The sequence below is a fragment of the Styela clava genome, chromosome 8 (genome assembly GCF_964204865.1).
Source record: "Styela clava chromosome 8, kaStyClav1.hap1.2, whole genome shotgun sequence".
In the NCBI taxonomy this organism is placed as follows: Eukaryota; Metazoa; Chordata; class Ascidiacea; order Stolidobranchia; family Styelidae; genus Styela; species Styela clava.
In genome coordinates this window covers 1,660,786-1,679,683 of record NC_135257.1, presented here as the reverse complement: position 1 = coordinate 1,679,683, position 18,898 = coordinate 1,660,786, and the positions used below count along the sequence as shown (strand labels likewise).

Here is an 18,898-nt window from a genome sequence, read left to right as displayed (position 1 = left end):
AAAATATTTTTGGATTTTTCTTCACAAAGCGGGTATACATACAGCCATTGCAAAAGAAGCATTAAAACTTCAGTATCAATTTCCCAATACCCATTTGTGTAAATCAGACTTTTCTGCTTTAACAACTATTAAAAACAAAAAAGAAGTTTTTAAAGAGTGTAGACGTGAGTATGATAATTGCTTTGAGCGCCGTGGAGCCACGATTCAAGAAGATTGCAAAGGAAAGAACAACCTAGTCATTGAATTTCACGCTTGTTACCTTCTTTCTGTTTCGTTGTTGAAGTAGAAATATTTGAATTACAAATATTTCGTGTTTTATTTTTGTTATTTGGGGTTCCATAAAAAACGAAAAATGATATCAGGGGTTCCGCAATAACAAAAAGGTTGAAGAGCACTGACGTAGATAGACTAAGATTGAAACCTCGAGGAGAAAATGTACTCAGAAATCGATTTTTGCAACTGAAGTAGACATTCCACGAGCTATTCGTCTTTTCGCTATTTTCTTTCCGTGCCAAATTTGATCGGGGTTAATATTTAATTGAATCGCCTATTTCCAAGAAATTCGAAATTTGCATATTTAAGATGTAAAAGTGTTCCCGGTTCAAAAATCACTGGCCCAGGGGCGGCATCTCAGCGTCTGATCACGGCGCATATATTATGTATGTTGATTTTTTAATTGTAACTTGTCATGAAGGAACAAACATTACGCGAATGTCCTAGAATTGTATGATACTGGTCAAATGATAGCCAGCGCAATATTCAAAATATACCCGACTGATCTAAGCGACACACTTCTATCACTTTCAAATGTCGACAAGCCAACACGCGCTATGCTTGCGTTCATACGAATGTACACGCGATTTCGATCCGAGTGAACGCCCGCTCCAGTGGCGCAATCGGTTAGCGCGCCGTACTTATATGACAGCTACGGAGCTATGCGGAGGTTGTGAGTTCGATCCTCACCTGGAGCAAATTTTGCGCTGTGTATAATAGCTCTATAAGGTTGATCTCGAGCCAAAGTTAACGTATTCACGAACACACCAGGTTACTCATTTCTTTTTCTTGACATAGGTAGCTACAGTAGTTGATAAATACCGTACCGGTATCATGCAGTGATGTGAACATCACAACTGATTTTACTATAGTTCAGTACCGGTACTTGTAAGTTAGTTAACGTTAGCTAAATTGCTGCAATTTTACCGCGTTTTGAATTTATGTCTGGTTTGTTCACAGCAAATTTTTGACGTCTATCGTTGTGTCATAAGCAATGGTGTGAATTTCAAACTATCCACGCAGTTAAAATAGATAGGTATGATTAACGACACGAGACTTCGTCTAAGAACATGTGGTTAAACGACACAAAGTTGAAGATCATTGAACGAGGAACAGCAAAGAGAAGGTGCGGTAGCCCAAGGTACGTAGGTATTCAAAGTACAGGATTAAAATCATGTGTACAGGCAATAGCATGTCGAGTTTGTCTCAAAAGCCACAGTACCTGTACAGCTGTAATGGTATACAGGTATATGGTTAATAACGAACCGAGATGAGGCAATGGAGAAAAAATCTACTTAATTTCTTTCCAACATCTCTGAAGGTGAATACCACTTACAGACTTATTTTGTCTGTATGTTCGCTGTGTATATTCGGTATGTCTGTATGTAATGTTAAGTCTATATTGTATGGTATCCATAAATTCCTCAACTGGAGAAACGGTGTGCTTTATCCTAACATCTTCCTGTTTTCTTAAATTTTAATACCATTTTTTTTCTCTTGTTGAGGGTAATCAAAATAAGACTGGGTCTTATTTCAATTTTCTTCAGAAAAATAACTTTAGGGCTTATTTTGGGGGGATGTCTTATATTTTCATTTATCAAAAACAAAATTGAAAAATATAGAATTACAAAAATTTTCAAAAAATATCCATTTACTTATAAATAACATTGATTATCAAATATTTGAAATGTGTAGGAGAGATTTCTTGCTATCGAATAGGTCGCGAAATTTCGCGTGATTGACTGGGTCTTATTTTCGGGGAAACACGGTATGTGTTCAACTTTTCGCTGGTCCTGGTAATTTGGTTCAACTATTTCGCTAAGTGTATATCACTATCGCAACATACGCATATTTTACTGCATCTGCATTATCTTCTCCCCTGCATTAAACTGTTTCATTTCAAATCTAACACCAATGATGGAGTAACTTTATCATGATATAATGGGAAATTACCACTTTGCATAGTAATATATAGTTTTGAAACATTTTCTCACAGGCATTTTCCCAGAAAAGTTCACATATCAGAAGAGAAGGTAGCCGAAGAACTGGGAAATTTATGCATTGGTATAGATTCAACAGGGCCATCAACATCCACCAGAATACCTGATTTTATGTATGGTAAACCAGGAACAAATCAATTATTTAAAGACATAGAAGAGGGGTACATTCTAATTTTATAAAGTTTTAGCACAGCCATCATCTCTCTGATTACCTTGCACTGCTTAACCATTTGCAGTCTCTAACGTCATGCATCACTATACTTACTTTCCCATAGGAGTATTCTGAAACACAATGAATAGGAATTTAAGGACTCGCTGAAGGGCTCAAGCCATTATCAATATATGGTATAACTCGAGCCCTGCACCTCACAAAAGGTCAAACTTTGGCTCATAGTGCCTGTCATCAAGTGGAAATCCCACTGATGATGCTGTAACAATCATCTGCCAATCTATCTTGCTATTGTATCATGAAGATAATAACCGCGGTGATGCCCCATATATAGTTCTAATATATATATAAAATTCGCTCTAAATTTAGCTTGGAGATTGATAGTGATGTCAATGATGAAAAGGGCACTATTCAAATTGCACCAGAACTTGCTGCGGAATTAAAAAAATTGAATCGCAAAATATTAACAGTCGGAAGCTACTGGCAATCAGCTAGGTAAGTTGAAAGTTTTAGACATACTGCATTTCCAATGCCACTTATTTGATATTTTTATGGCAGGTTACCAAAGCCATGTCAAGAGCTGGTTTTGTGGAAACCTCCATCAGGTGCAGTGGCAGACATTTTAAATGCAATGAAGGAGACTGAAGAAACTCAAAACACTTCATCTAAGATTGGTTCGAACTCTACAGATGAAATAAAGTACATGGCGACTGATGATCAGAACTGTGCAAATCGCGCAGATGAAGATTTTAATAATACACCCAGTTTGTTATCACACCATTCTTTTTTTACGCCACAAACTAATAAGCAAGAGAATGAATATCATCCAACTGAAAGAGCCGATTTTGTAATGGATTACATGGAATTGTGATATTGCGATACTTGTTATACTAATTCCTAGTCTAAAGCAAATTAGCATGACATGTATTTGAATGGTTCTCCAGTCCAATGCACTTGTTGGATGGATCAATTAATCTTCACAACGCGCTAAACAAAATAAATTTTCTAAAAAATCTCTTTGACAGATCATCCTTTGCTATCATATCTGCTTGTGTAACAGCTTGTTGTCACTTCTTAACCAACCACGTTCACAATGTAAATTTATTGTTATTAGTAAATTGTTTGCATAATTGCAGTTTGTCAATAGATAGGCTTCTTATTCACCTTTCTGTACAAGGGGTGATGACATCAGTACAAGATTACCTATATTTGTATTGATGCATGTAAACTTTCATAAAAATTAAGCAATCATTCAGTATTGTAGCAAGCAATTATACAAGAAAACCTAATAACATTACAGTAGTGAAAATATCCTAGGCTAATGTGGGTAAGCAGTAGTTTCGAATCACCCTGTCACAAGTGTTGTCATTGAAACTCTGTCAAAAATATCATGGCAGGTTTGTATAACTTTCTATTGTATTTTTGTCAATTCAGTTACATCACAATCTAGTTTGGCACCAAGCAAAAAAAGATGATAGCAACGATGAATACTAAAATAACCAGTAAAAATTTCAATAACCTGCTGTAGGAACTGAGCTTGGGTTGCACGTTGGCGATGATTTCATTGTTCATTTCAAATATTTTAATCTTTTCCTGCACAATCTGTTCTTTCAAGTCAACATCCAGGTCCATTCTATTTATTGCATTTTTTATATGATTTTTCAGTTCTATTCTAGACCCTTCGGAAAAATGAAAGATCATCAATCCATCATCTGTAGATAATCCCAGAGTTCGTCTTATAATCTTCCGTAATATGTAACCACCAGCCAGAAGGGCTGCAAAAAAATAAGGTCATTGAACATTTGACTGAATTTTCTAGCTATATGACATCAGGAAAGTTATTTTAAATCTATTTATAAATAATTATTTCAGAATTTGTAAAATACTATTAAGAGCAATTGAAATCCCACTCCATGACCATAAAAGCTTTATTTAATTTCTTCTGTAGACTGGAAAAAATGAAAACTAATTGAATCGTTGTGTATCTCGACTGTCCTGCAATGTGTCGTTAACTTTGTGTCGTTTATTTATTATGACCCAACTCTGAATATATTCAAAATGTAATGAAAAAACCATCTATCCTGATCACATTCTATATCCAGGGGCTTGGGTCCCCCTCGCGAGGGGGCCACAATGCTAGGCACAGAGTTAATTACACATTCACAAGGAAACCCCCTATTCTTCCTAGTTCCATTGCGTAATAAGATTATTTCACAGAGTGTTTTCAATTGTTTGAACATAATGGGATTTGGAATCTACTACTAATTATAACACTAGAAATACCACTGGAATGATAAACAGGGGGGCCATGAGCCATAAAGGGTTGGGAATCACTGTTCCAGATGCAAAATGTCACTCACCCAAGTACATGGTGTGCACATAAGCAATTAAAATGTCTGGATTCTCTCCACAAATTTCTTCTAGGTGTGAAACATATTGTTGTGCAGCCGGTGAAGGTTTTGTGATATCTTTCCAACCCAAGCCCAGATAATAGGCCAAATCTTGCTCAATTTTTTTTCTTCTGCATAACTTAGGCAGCCAAAGTGCTGAAATATTGACTGAATGTGCATTCTCTGAAATAAGTTCTTCAATTGTTTTGAAAACGTAATAGAAATCTCCCAAAACTTGAGTATAAATTGTTACATCCGTTAAAGCTACAGCAAGCTTGATCCGAGTAGCTTTATCAGATTTATCATGAATTGATTTTGTCCGTCTATTTAACTCTGCACAGAAATCATTTGAGTCATCCATTATACACTACATTATAAACTTTAATCACAGAAGAAAGGCAGAATATTTCACAAACTATTAATTGTTAAGTCAAGTTCACGACGATAATTTACACATCCTGGGCAGCAATGTAAACTCTCATGAATAAATAAATTGCAGTCTATGCAAAAGCTCTCTTTACATCGATTGCAGGAATGAATAGTGGCAGCACTCGGGTTTTGATTAAAAGAAAGTAAACAAGAAAAGCAAGTAGGGGCAAATTTTTCAGTATTACGATTGTCATAAGTTTGCTCATTATACTCTGGTAAAGGAAAAAGGTGATGATAAGACCTAGCCAAATGTGGGGCAGAAACGAGCGTTAAATTACAAATAACACATTCTACTGGAAGCTCCGAATATTTTGCTTGACATTGAGGACAATAATACCCACCAATAGAAAATTTTTTGGAAGACATGCACATTGAAATCTTTTCTGTTTGGCCAGATGGTATATGCTGAGGGAACCCCATCTTTATTAAAGACGACTCTACTCTAGAGCTAGATGGAGGGGGAGGAATATGATCTCTTAGGAGATCAAGAAAGTGACTCTCATCCAGAACGACGCCATAAACTCCACCAGTGTCTCTTGCTAGTTTTGAGCATATATGAATTTCAGCGGAGAGTCCCACGACACTGCATCGGATGCTTTGCTTTTTCATTCCTTCAATTGTATCGTACATTGAACCAGGATCACATGTTGTCAAACTCCCTAAAATTATCAATACGTCACGACTGGCATGGCTCGGCATTTGTCGCAATGTTCTTTCACACATTTCTAATGAATTTTGAAGAGAGGGCTCTCCAACTAAATTTTTTCCATTGTCTTTTATAATGCCATCTTTCATTTTTCGAATTGCCTCCAAATGTTTGTGTGATGTACCTGACATAGCAGTCACTGATTTGGCCCGTTTATCACTTGAGATTACTATACCCAACTGACCAATGGGATTTTGGTCAAAATACTCCTCAACAAATATTTCGAGCATCTTCAATGAGGCGATTGCACGATTTGGTTTCAAGTCTTGGTCATTCATGGCAGCAGACATGTCTAACACAATATATAGATGTCTCATCATTCCAAGACGCACATTCACTTTTCTTGTTGCTAAGCGCTTCCTCTTAGCTTTGTTTATTTCTTCCTCAATACTTGCTTGTAGAGAACCGCTTTCATCTTCTTTTAGAGCTTCCCAAGTTTTTTCATAATCTCCTTCCCATCGATATGTTGGATCCACTTCATTTTCCATACTGCTGTACTGGTACTTAGATCAAAAACCTACTCAATATACCTAAATCTGTAAATAGAGAAAGACAAGCTGAAATTTAATTAAATAGGTAGGCAGGACAGTCCCGCTTTTTAGCGTCTTGTCCCGACAAGTCAGTCAAAAGTCCCGCTCTGGCCTTCAGCCATCCCGCATAATACACGAACATGTTCTCGTTACTGTTGTTGCTGTGTAGCGCAACGTTGCTTAGGCTACTTACTGAAGATGAATGCGTTATTTTGTTTGTTTTGTTGTTTCCTGCTAACATTGTTAGCGAACGTATCACATGTAAAATCAATTCTAATTGGTCCTGTTCAGACGTTCACGCTGTCACGTGAATGTAACATTGAACAACGTCATTTTGAAGGTGTTATCTATAGAAAAGCATGCTTGGGCGAATAGGTGAATTCTCAATGCTTGAAAACGGCAGACTATTTCATCATTCTTCATTCCTTTTGCTGTACATAAAAAATTCGGATCATTTGTATCGTTAGCATCTATTCCTTTTTATTTTTCGAACTGAACTCGATATTTAGACAGAGAATATGCGCATGAACTCTCAATGACAATATCAGAATATGGTCAATGAAGACAGCCGGGATGGCTTTGAATGTAGGCCTATGTTGTAAAATCAGAAACTGTAAAGTTATAGGATCACAGCTAAGGGCTCGTGTCTTTGGAGGCAGCACGCTTTTAAGTCAAAAAAATATGGTACCGTTAACCCTATAAATAGGTAATGTATGACAACCATTGCCTAGTATTGATCTATTTTTAGTAATAGCCTACAGCCAACATCTGAACATGCTTGTGCTTCGATAGTACAGCCGTGTACTTACACTCTATTCCAGTATTCAGTGCAGCAGTGTTTTACATCAGTAGTTGAAGCCGTAATTGAAGAAAATACAATTAGCATCTTTCAGTCTTTGGCTCACATCAAAGCTAGGTCCAACGTCAGAACGTGCAAGGTGCAAGCAGCCCCTGATACTGTGATATCTAAAGATGATATACCGGTATAAGTCTATTTCGACGCCATATTCACTAATCGGCATAACAGACGGTAAAATAGTTGATGAATACAAGTCAATAAAGACATTACTTTAAGTAAAAGCGTGCAGAATTTAAGTTTGAAGGTTTGCCAAAAGAAGTGGCAGTACCGGTACCGGTACGGTAGGCTACCTGTTGTACCGTATAACGGTACTGAATATTGAGACTACGGTACGGTACCTACTTCGCTGACCGCTGCCAAAGTTATTCAAGCTATCCAAGCGCGCAGTTTCATATATCTCAGTCCGTTCGTTTAGAGTGCAAGTTCAAAAATTGTCTGCTATAAATGGGGATTTTCCAAATGTGATACCGCAAATAGAAATTTTGCATAACCCCTCATGTCGCAATCGACTCCCGCTGGATAAGTGTGCATGTGTGTGATAGGAGTCGTTTGGTAGGCAGGTCGCGACTCGCGTCTATTCATCATCCCGTGAAAAATGATTCGAGAGCATTCATATGTTGGTATTAAATGGCTAATCAGCAAGATGCAAAGAGTGACGTAACAATGACGATTTAGCAGCCACTCAGACACTTTTGTCACTCACATAGATTTTCAGGCATTGATGTAAACATCACCTCATTTGGGCATTTTGCATGCTATTTGTTAGTTTTTAGATGTTGTTTCGGAAATTTGAGTATGAATCAAATAACCCAATGATCATTACTAATCGATCTCGATCGGTAGGTATTTTGATAGGTATTTGTCTGTTTGTTTGTTTCACTTTCGTATGTTACGCGATATCTCACGAAAGCGAGGTTGAATCTGCTCCAAATTTTGCATGTGCATCCATCATATTTCGGACCAGAAGCCTATTGATTTTGGATGAATGTCGTATAATTAGCGAGTTATTAATTAATTAGTGATGGGAAATGCGGTGTCGATATTGAGTCCGAGCGAAGGAATCAAAACCGCAGATCGATAGGTCGGCGGTTTCTGATCGCTATCTAGTTTTGTCTTCCTGGAAGCTTTATTTTGTCTCGGCGGTGCGGCGCATTGTGCTAGGCGTTAGAAATACGCTCGCCTCCTCACCTCTGATTACCATGCGTTGCTCCGCACGTTCGAATCCATCGTTCTGTTTGTAAGAGAAACAACATTATTTCGTACTTCCGAAGTAAGTTCGAATATTGAATTACGGGTAGTTATGGGTGAAACATCTTATTATGATTTGCGTATGCACTTTGTATATATTAAGTTTTCCATTTGCGATGTCTAACATCATACAACAAATATTTAGCTTCATTTTCTCCAATGTCTATAGTCTATACCACGGTACCTCTTTCGGTTAGCGTGCCAAAATCGGCTAAATTTACTGGCAAAATTCTTGCGCGTGCCGACCAAAATTGTCGAGAGCTCACTCAGTTGTTACTGACCGCCGTCGGGTGCGCCGCCGACGTGGTACCAGTATTAGATTATAGAGTACTGGAATAAGAGATGCTTTTTTGGACTAAAACTTATAATATGAATTATAAAAACTGATAGGAGGCTGAACAATAATGAAAAATCTCTCACAACAATTCAGATTCTGGAACATGATATTTTGTATAGTAGAGATCATTTAAACTTTGTATTATTCCAAGTGTATATAATTAGTGGTGTCACCTAACATTGTACTTCTGTCATTCAAATTGAAATTCATTATTACAAATTGTATGTCTATTATATTATATTTTCGTATTTGATCGAACGGATCCTAGGTATATTAAATATATATATTATGTATAGTATATTGCAGCTTATACTCTTCTTTTGAGCATACATGTCTTGAGTACTTCCTGTATATATTATACAACTCGTTCGGGCCTACTGTGGTTCTAGGCATCATTGAATAATTTCCTCCTGGTCTCATAATCCATCATTATAGTTGTGGAGTAGCCTACTACCAACTCAATAGTACATCCTGTTAAAATGTGAAAATTTTTCGCATCTGTAGACAGTGGCTTGTTAAATCATATTGTCCATTAAAATCAACTATTCACTCAATCATAAAACAAAATTATATTTCAATCATTTAACATTAAAATAAATCCTCAAACACAACTGTCAATGTTAAATGCCTGTTGTGTTTAGGTTGAATTGCTCTACATTCGAGACCCTTTTAACTTGATATACTAATCTAGTACTATTCCCTAGAAATCATTCTCCTCCTATTTATGTACAACTCGCCAATGATGCTTTTTATATTCATATTTTGTGATAATGAAATTACGATACTGAATTATATTTTGCTGTTACATCAACTCATACTATTATAATTATTTACATTTTTATTAATCATTCACTTGTCTTCTTATATATTACTTTGACACCTCTCTGCAAGCAAAAAATATTATGCCAAAATAATGCTTGTTAGGCCCTATTCTTGTCAAATTTGATGACATTGCCCGAATAACTATTTCTTTCCCTCTTAACTAGACAAATCAAAGCAGATCATGTTCGTTACATCTTCAATGCGTACCTATGCCATGAAATGAAGCATTTCTGCTAATTCATCACAAATGCGTATAAATTATTTAAATTCATTCAGTAACCTTTGGAATCTCTTCAGATTTTGAAATCCCGCTCCACATACACAAATAAAAATGATTTACTCTAGCATTCCCCACTCTAATTTTATTCTTCCATTTTGAGAATATAATTTTAAATTCTAGAATGTTCCTCCCCAATATTTAGTCATCTGAAACCAACGACTAACATACCGTCTGAAACTGTGGATCATAAACATAATAGATTGAAGGGGGGAGTTGACTTTGATGACCGTCTGGTCGTATCATTCCCTCCTGTCTATATCAAACTAATTTATTACTTATTATTATTTTTGAACACGTAGTGGACATAACGATCATTTCAATATTATGTTGTTGGACACGTAGTGGACATAACAATCGTTTCAATATTATGTTGTTGTTGTTCTTGTTCTTATTCTTGTTCTTTGACACGTTCTTAAAAAGTCGCTTTTCTCTTTGATTACTGGACTAATTGCTTTGAAATTTTCAGTGGTTGAAGATGAAATTTTTCTCCAGAAGGCTATTACTTTTATTTATTTCAAATATTTCTGTTAGCTCTGTAAGATTTGTTTTTGTTTGCTATGACGTCACTAAACGTTCTGCAAATATCGGACGCCATTTTGTGTCCAACGGATCATCTTGCAATTTCAATTCACGCTGTCACAAGACAGGACCTTCTAAAGATAGAGAAGTTCTGGTACCGTAACACAGCGCGGTGACACTGAACTAACTCGTAGCTGTCAAAATCCATACGAATATAAGAAATAAAAAGATGAAACTTGGCAGGTGGGTAGAGTTGTGTTTCTTTTAACCATATTTGAAAGTTTCGCGTTTCTACATTTGAAGGAGGGGGAATAGGGGGTGTGCATTTCCGATACGTCGATAATATCTTTGTCAACCAATTTGCGGCCACCGTGTTTTCGTCTGTTTGATTGCTGTGATGTGGTGCTTTGTTTATAATTTAACGAGGTTTGTTCGAAATAACCGTGTTCTTGAAATATATGACGGTCAGAAATGCAATTAGAAGTCCAATGTTTTCACGCTGTCACAAGACCAACAATTGTCAACCAATTTGCGACCACCGTGTTTTGTCTGTTTGATTGCTGTATGGCTGCGTATGCGATAGTCCCGACGCAGCAGAAACGATGATCAAGGGAAATCCGTGGTCGCACACTGGTCGTTCGGTCGCAAATACGTCTTTCGAGTGCCGTACTTTGGGGATTTGTATAGCTTTAACCCTTTGTCGTAGAAAGTTAATACGAGGTTTAGCGTGTAGAATAAATGCCGCCAATGCACCCACGGTGAAAAAATTAACGGGTTAGATATATTGGTTTTTGTTTTATAGCGGTTTGAATGAAATTGTCCGCAGACTGGCTACACCACCCTAGGCCTGGTGAGTTGTCAGTGTAGTCGAATTGTCCATCAGCCCTAAACGGCTATGACAGTCACTGTACCAAAAATTGTACCCCGATTCGGCTGGTGTTAAGTTGACGCATGTTATTTAGTAACGTTTTTATGTGAAATGTTTGACTGTGGTTCGGTACCTGATCCGATAATACGGTACATAATTGACTCATATCACGAGATATTTCAACTGATGTTTCAATTGTCACAGGACCTAAAATATCTATGACAGTCCCTGTACCGTCACGGTACCCCGATACAGGTACTGGTAAGTCACCGCCGGTATGTTAGTCGTTGGTCACCGCATATGACTTTTGAGGAATTGTTCTGCGTGTCCATATATTTGAGCATTGCTCTCTTGTTCTTGTTGGACACGAAGTGGACATAACGATCGTTTCAATATTATGTTGTTGTTGTTGTTCTTGTTCTTTGACACGTTTTTAAAAAGTCGCTTTTCTCTTCGAATACTGGACCAATTGCTTTGAAATTTTCAGTGGTTGAAGATAAAATTTTTCTCCAGAAGGCTATTACTTTTATTTATTTTAAAATTTCCTGTGGACTTCGAGAGATTCGTTTTTTGTGTTCAAAGAAGTGATCAGAATAAAAAATAGTGACACCTTGTGGCGATTGCGCGAAGGCATATCAACTGAGAAGCGATCGTAATTCTTGCTCCGCTAAGAGTTGTTTATGGGGAATCGAGATGTTTGGGGTTACCGGTACCCGCAATGCAGCAATGCAACGGTTTGCGATTTCAATAAACTCGAAAGGTTTTTGAGGTTAAGTTAAACTACCGATACTGTTTCGCTCGGTGTTCAATCAATCAATGTTCACTTTCCATATATTTCAGTATTTGTAGACTGTGGTTCCCGTGTTAAGCGAAAGTGATACCGGTACCGGTACGATAGCTGGGAAAGCTATGACAGTCCCTGTGGCCTGTACGGCACGTACCGGTACCGTTTACAGGTTTACGTACCGTCTTACCAATACCGGTACCGTAGTCCGTTACGGTACGTACCGGTACAGCTGTACAGGTACGATATCGGTAGACTAGTACAGTATTACTGTACTAGTTGCATTAATTATATTTGTTTAGAGTGTGTGCCTGCATTGAAATTAAGTTTTTGTAATGAGCCAGCATGTCTGCACAGCTGCTATGCCTTTCTAATTTTTCGCTGTTTCGTTACATTTTTTTGGAAACAACATTTGCATAAATACGTATGGTACCGTATGCAGAGGAAGAAACTTCACAAAAATTTCAACATGTGCAGCAGGTTAGTGTACATAAATCAGTAAATACAGAAATATGCAGAGGAAGAGACTTTACAAAAAGGATAAGATTTACATAATTATCCCGATGGAGAGGAAAGCCTATAGAACGGCTTAACCATATTGCGAACCACTGCCTCTTGTCTGGTTACCGGTAAGGTACCATTCCAAGTCTGGTATGGCTGTATGGGAGAAGCATTACAATCTTTCCAATAGAACAGCGTGATGCAATTATTGCAAATAGTTTTCGTGTCCATATATTTGAGCATTGCTCTCTTGTTGTTATTTGACACAGAATAACACACCTAGTGGAAATATTAAAAAACCGCTTTTCTCTTCGAATACTGGACCAATTGCTTTGAAATTTTCAGTGGTTGAAGATAAAAATTTTCCCCAGAAGGCTATTACTTTTATTCATTTTAAATATTTCTGTTAGCCCTGTGAGATTTGTTTTTGTTTGTATGACGTCATTAGACGTTCTGCATCGGACGCCATTTTGTTTCCTACTGTACTGCTTCGCTTGGTATGAATATATTTGTAGACTGTGATCTGACGGTACGGTACACCGTACTGTACTGCGAACAGACGTGTCCATATATTTGGGCGTAGCTCTCTTGTTACTATTACGATGATTGTTATTTTTGGTTGACGAAAAAATAAATCTCTCTCTCTCCAGTGAATCCGATTTCATAACAGTACCGGTAAGGTAACTGGGTGGAGCCGAATTGTTACAATTATGGACAAAAATAAGAATGGTGGACCACTGATCTGCTTTAACAGACTACAAATGTTGGGGTTCTCAAGCGAAATACGAAAAAATGGTCAGAACAATGAATAATCCTGTGACAGTAGTAAACCAATACATAATTCTATTTAATGCAAAAAATGTCCCCGGTTCACCTGAAATCTATGGAAACTTTAATTGTTGGTTTTTATGTGCAATAATTGGACTGCCTTCAAATTCTGGTATCTACATGTATGCGTGTTCTCGAGTTTGTTTATTTTGAGCTCACTTTTATTTTTGCTCATCGAGTCTTTTTATTATTTATAAATATATTATTTGGGTTAATTTTGGTAAACGAGCACGTGCATTGCGCGTTATAAACTTTATTCATAACTTTTGCTCTGCTCGTTTTCCGGGCACTTCTGTTATGTTTCGTTCGTTTTATCCAGTTTTGTGTTTTCAGAATGCCGAAATAAATTGTATTGTATGTTTCTTTATAACCATTATGTCATGAAAGGACAAAAAGAGCTCAAATGGATAACGGATTGTTAACAAACGAAAGATAAGATTTTATTTTGAAGACTCCATAATACACATGTATATACAGTATGCTCATTGTACACACAAAACATAAATGGAGAATTTTGTAGAGCGAGCAAAACCTTTAAAAAAGTTTAAAACATGAGAAATATCATGTGCCCGGCCACCAGCACACACACACAAAAATGGTGTAGTGCAGCGATTCCCGAAGGGGTGGTGAGTTGCCAAATGCGCCGCGAAAACGAACAGAACTTAAATACAAGAGAGCTGTGCTCAAATATATGGACACGTTAACCAGAGCGAAGCAGTATTCACCTTTGACGCCACCGGTACCCACAAAAAATTCCCGAGTTTCGCGTAGAAATAATTTACAGAATCAAACCGGACAGCCAGTGTTCCCATGGATAAAATAATACAGCGAAATTTTAGACGAAATATCTGATTTCATGCGAAATTTAGAAATAAATAGAAGTAATAGCCTTCTGGAGAAAAATTTTATCTTTAACCACTGAAAATTTCAAAGCAATTGGTCCAGTATTCGAAGAGAAAAGCGATTTTTTTTAAATGATGGAGACAAATAACAATAACAACAAAATTTTGAAACGATCGTTATGTCCACTAAACGTATCCAATAATTGAATATTTTACATATTGCATTTATTATATTGTTTTTTTATTTTAAATGCTGTGTTAATGAATTAATAAATTCATTTTACCTTTCTCTGCTGACGGTTAACGAAAATGCCACTTCCCTCAAAAAGTTAGTTTTCTTTAGGTCGACGGTGACGCGATATTGAACGCTAGTTGGTCGACAACTTCACAATGCCGAGATCGCCATGGCGACCAATTTAGTCGTAATTTTGATCCCTTTCCCACGGAACACTCGGAAGACGCTCGCGGAACACAGTTTGGAAACGCTGGTCTTTACAAACAGAGTCTAGAAAAGTAATATCTCTCTTTGCTAGTGTATCCACATGCTCATTTCAAGGAGTAGTATTATCATGAGCATAATGATCCGTTATGCTGTAGGTCGGATGATAATAGATAACATTTAAAAGTAAGGTATTCCTCCGCTTGCAATGGTTTGATGCTGACACTTGACATACATTGAGCCACAACATATCCTTAGTTACGAGTTTTGAATTTTCATGATCGGAACGAGCCATGTTCTTGGTGCAAATAATATGCGTCTAAACAGTATTTAATCAATGAACGAATGAGTGTCCTATATAGTGTGAGCAGCGGACCTATAGCAGATCCCCAAGTAGTCCCCGAAAGTAAAATTTTGCCACAACAGATAATTTTGTAACGTTTGCCAAATTGGTTACCGAATGTAATGCATGGAAAAATATTTTTTAAAAGATATCGCCAGGCTGATGATAGTTGGAGTATCCTAATTAATTGCCCATCACTTCACTCACCAAAGCCAACTTAGAGTCCAGATTATATCGAATTATATTATCAATCAGTAAAAGTAATTAGCATTAATAAGGCAGTATGGTACTGAGGTAGGAAACTAGATTATGGGAACATGTAGGTTTTTGAAGGTTCAGGCAGGGTTTTCCCATTTATATTCATGGATTTGAACCCATACTAACCCTAACCCATGGGTTTAAGCACCCGCATATAGATTGAACCAGCGGCTATAAACATGGGTTCAAATGTCCGGTCACCGTATGTCTCATATGATTATGATTCAGCGCAGGAAATTCATATTGTGAAATTGATTGACTTCTTGCTTGGGCAACGCTATCTCTGGCCGCGATGTATGAAATATTTTTTTGTTGCTGTCATGGCTGGAATTTTAGTTTTTCTTCGATATCGTTTACATCCTGTGTATGCTGCGCTGCGCTAGTCCTCCACAGTTTACATAATATAGATGTATCGGAACAACTTTTCTGAGCGTGTACCCGACTACCACATTTGGCATATTTTTTAAAACCTTGGCAATACTTTGCTATACGGCCATACATACCTATCGTACTGAAAATACCAGGCCCGGAAAGGCTTATATGGCCTCGTTCTGAAATTAAGATAACCTAATTTCATCTTGGATGGGAAAATGTGAGTATCAAACAAATCAGTACTGACACGCTATCTTTTAGTACAGTTTTAATCGAGAGAGATGAAGTGATTTCCCTGGGTTGCAGTTTGAGTCATCGAAATTTATGGACAATAATTATTTTCGATTCTTTCACAGAGTATGTCTTGGTTGGGCATTACAAGTTGTACTTTGCTAATTCCAGCAGGCGTTATAACTCTATTCTAAGATCGAAGAACAACCAGATATTTCAATCGCCACTTATGCGACACCTGTATTGGTCAGGATACACGGAGAAGGAGTTACATAATATGGAGGAAGGTTTGATGGTAATTGGTAAGCCAAATAACTTGTTGGGTTATCAGAAGTGCCGAATTTACCATTAGGCAAAGTAGGCTGAAGCCCAGGGGCCTGGACATTCAATTTCGAAATGTCATGTCTTTTTTAAAATTGGATTCTTGTTCAAGATTTTTACCGGTTCAAAAATTTTGATTATATATATGGTGAAGAACCCCACGACCCAATCTGGGAAGGGGGAGGATCTACATATGATACTAATCTGAGAATAATTTTTATTCTGAGTTATTTTTCGAATGGTACCTTTTTTTTAGCAATTGGGCGTGCCATCCCTCACGTCTCACAACTAACTGTAAATGGTTGTCATGCAGCCGGGTATCCTGTGCACCGGCGTATATTCAAATCTAAGCCAACAGCAAAGATGAAATAGGTGACGTGCCATTATCAATAGAGTTACAGGTCAACGCGTTATTCCTATAATATCTATCGATGAGCCCGCGTCTTTTCGGACGATGCTGACGCTAATACTTCTGGCGTGAGATACCCCCTTTTCTCCGATATCGATCCGATGCCAACGAAAAAACGCCGATTCCGGTAATTTGCAAATATCATCAACGTATATACAATGTTCTTGAATGTCAACCTGAAGAACAGATATTTCAGAATATGATATATCGATATTTGGGATTTTTATATGTCGCAGCTTTTTTTTCTATCTTTAAGAAAACATCCACTACGCTAAAATCAGAAGTTCCGAGGTTAGACAGCGGCTTTAATATTCATCAAATATCAAAAAAAAAACTTAAAGTTGACAATGATAACTCTAACAGAACCTTCTCAAACGAAACACAAAAGCGACTCTGCTTGTCGCAGCTAAATCGGGGCAGACGATCCCTTCTTGCCTCCACGTTCGGCGGCAATCATCATCAAACAGAGCAATACTCAATCAAATCACAAAAACAATCGGGAAAACAAAAGGATAAACACACGGAAAAATCCTATCACACAGTCACTGCCTTAAAATGTCATATATATCAGAAACTGGGGATATACTTAAGTAACACTATCACAAAAGTCAAACTCAAACGAAAAAATCATACTTAAAATTCTACAACATCCTATAAATTATACAAAATTGTAATCTAATAAGTATATCGAATCAGTGAAACTGGTGCTATACATACACACAAATTACAAATGCGTTTGAAATCAGAAGAATCGTGAAGTAAACTACAAAAGTCGTGTGCTACTGAGGGTTCGGTCTTATTCGAGGATCAACATCGGGGTAGAATGTGTGTCTATTTCTGACGGGGCGATTTTGTCTAGCATCAAAATAAAATCCGAATAGTTCGGGGTCTAGGCCGGGTATTCTGATGGTTGTGAAATGCATTGCAATTATCGGTTGTTCTATATTTTAAAATATACTTTACTCTGTTTCAGACGTTTGAAGTGAACTTTCATAGTTTTACCACCATACACGCTAGTCCCTGAGAATTAAACGCGCTTGACGACGTATGGACCTGTATGTATGACATTTTAAGCTTTCTGTTTCAGCCAGGTGAGGCAGCCGGATTATCAATAATTCACTACAGAAAATAATTATATGTTAGAATTTCGTTGAAAAAATATGACTCCGATGAAAAAAAAATTGGGAAAACAAGATGGCGGCGATTCGAAATTTAGCTCTGAACCGATTCGAATAATTTACTATTCGATTCGAATATTCGATTCGAAATGCCCAGCCCTATAGCTAGGTCTCCAACTCAATATTCACACGTTAACGCTTGTCTTGTCGTATCTGTCTTCCATACGATCCTTTAATGTGATAAACGATCTTTGGCAATTCCGCGAGTCAGATAAAAATCTAAGTCAGGATGGTCCAAGGTTGTCGGCTCCGCGGGCCACAAAATTATTTTTGCATTGTTCGCGGGCCACAATAGTGCCAAAAATAGGTAAACAGTGCAATACAAAACAAACACCTTTATTGTGCAAACACATGCTTATCAGGCATAGCCATTCTAGGATAATAGAATCCGCATTCGATTTTTAGTTTTCTATGATGCCTATATTGTTAGCATATATTCCCGACTAAAAAGATAGAAAGCCAGATAACAATTTAGACTGCCAAGCACATCATTCAACTTCGCTAGTTTCCCCAGCTAGCCATCATTTAATTCAGTGACATTAGTGATGACAATATGTCAAAAGATTTTTCTGATTAATTTTATGACGAAACAACACGAAATGCGTTTTTTTGATTACTCTCCGAATGTGATGCGGGCCACAGATAATGAAGCGACGGGCCACATGTGGCCGACAGGCCTGGGTTTGGACCACCCTGATCTAAGTCCTCGAAACACGATCGTCGTTAATGACCATGCAATAGATCTACCGGGAGACGCAAGTGGCTACCAGTTAACGAAAAGTGCGGAGTTATCCCTGTGCTAGCGTGGACACGGGCATTGCTACAACACACGGAAGCGCAATATCCCAAGTTGCGGGGTTGTTGTAAACGTAGTTTTGCAACGGTGACAGCAAGTTTGAACCCACGTACATTTGAACCCATATACATTTGCACCCGTAAATCCGCGGGTTCAATTTATATGC

The 18,898-nt window shown here is 37.5% G+C and overlaps 3 protein-coding genes and 1 non-coding gene across 4 annotated transcripts; 2 read left to right on the top strand and 2 right to left on the bottom strand.

Annotated features, from left to right (window-relative positions):
* Positions 1-881: 881 nt before the first annotated feature.
* Positions 882-971, top strand: Trnai-uau (transfer RNA isoleucine (anticodon UAU)). The gene is given in 2 exon segments: positions 882-919; positions 936-971. It is a non-coding gene; the product is annotated as a tRNA-Ile (tRNA).
* LOC120346238 (uncharacterized) lies at positions 929-4,661 on the top strand. The gene is made up of 5 exons (XM_039415946.2): positions 929-1,044; positions 1,234-1,414; positions 2,270-2,434; positions 2,812-2,937; positions 3,001-4,661. The coding sequence occupies exons 2-5, from the start codon at positions 1,344-1,346 to the stop codon at positions 3,311-3,313; spliced, it is 675 nt and encodes a 224-aa protein (XP_039271880.2). The 5' UTR covers positions 929-1,044; positions 1,234-1,343; the 3' UTR covers positions 3,314-4,661.
* Positions 3,526-5,327, bottom strand: LOC120346594 (heme oxygenase 2-like). Its single transcript, XM_078115271.1, has 2 exons — positions 4,803-5,327; positions 3,526-4,217 (listed from the first exon to the last, which is right to left on the bottom strand). The coding sequence occupies exons 1-2, from the start codon at positions 5,191-5,193 to the stop codon at positions 3,889-3,891; spliced, it is 720 nt and encodes a 239-aa protein (XP_077971397.1). The 5' UTR covers positions 5,194-5,327; the 3' UTR covers positions 3,526-3,888.
* LOC120346221 (general transcription factor IIH subunit 2-like) lies at positions 5,196-6,506 on the bottom strand. The gene has a single exon (XM_039415922.2). The coding sequence runs from the start codon at positions 6,453-6,455 to the stop codon at positions 5,241-5,243; it is 1,215 nt and encodes a 404-aa protein (XP_039271856.2). The 5' UTR covers positions 6,456-6,506; the 3' UTR covers positions 5,196-5,240.
* Between the last annotated feature and the right edge of the window lie 12,392 nt (positions 6,507-18,898).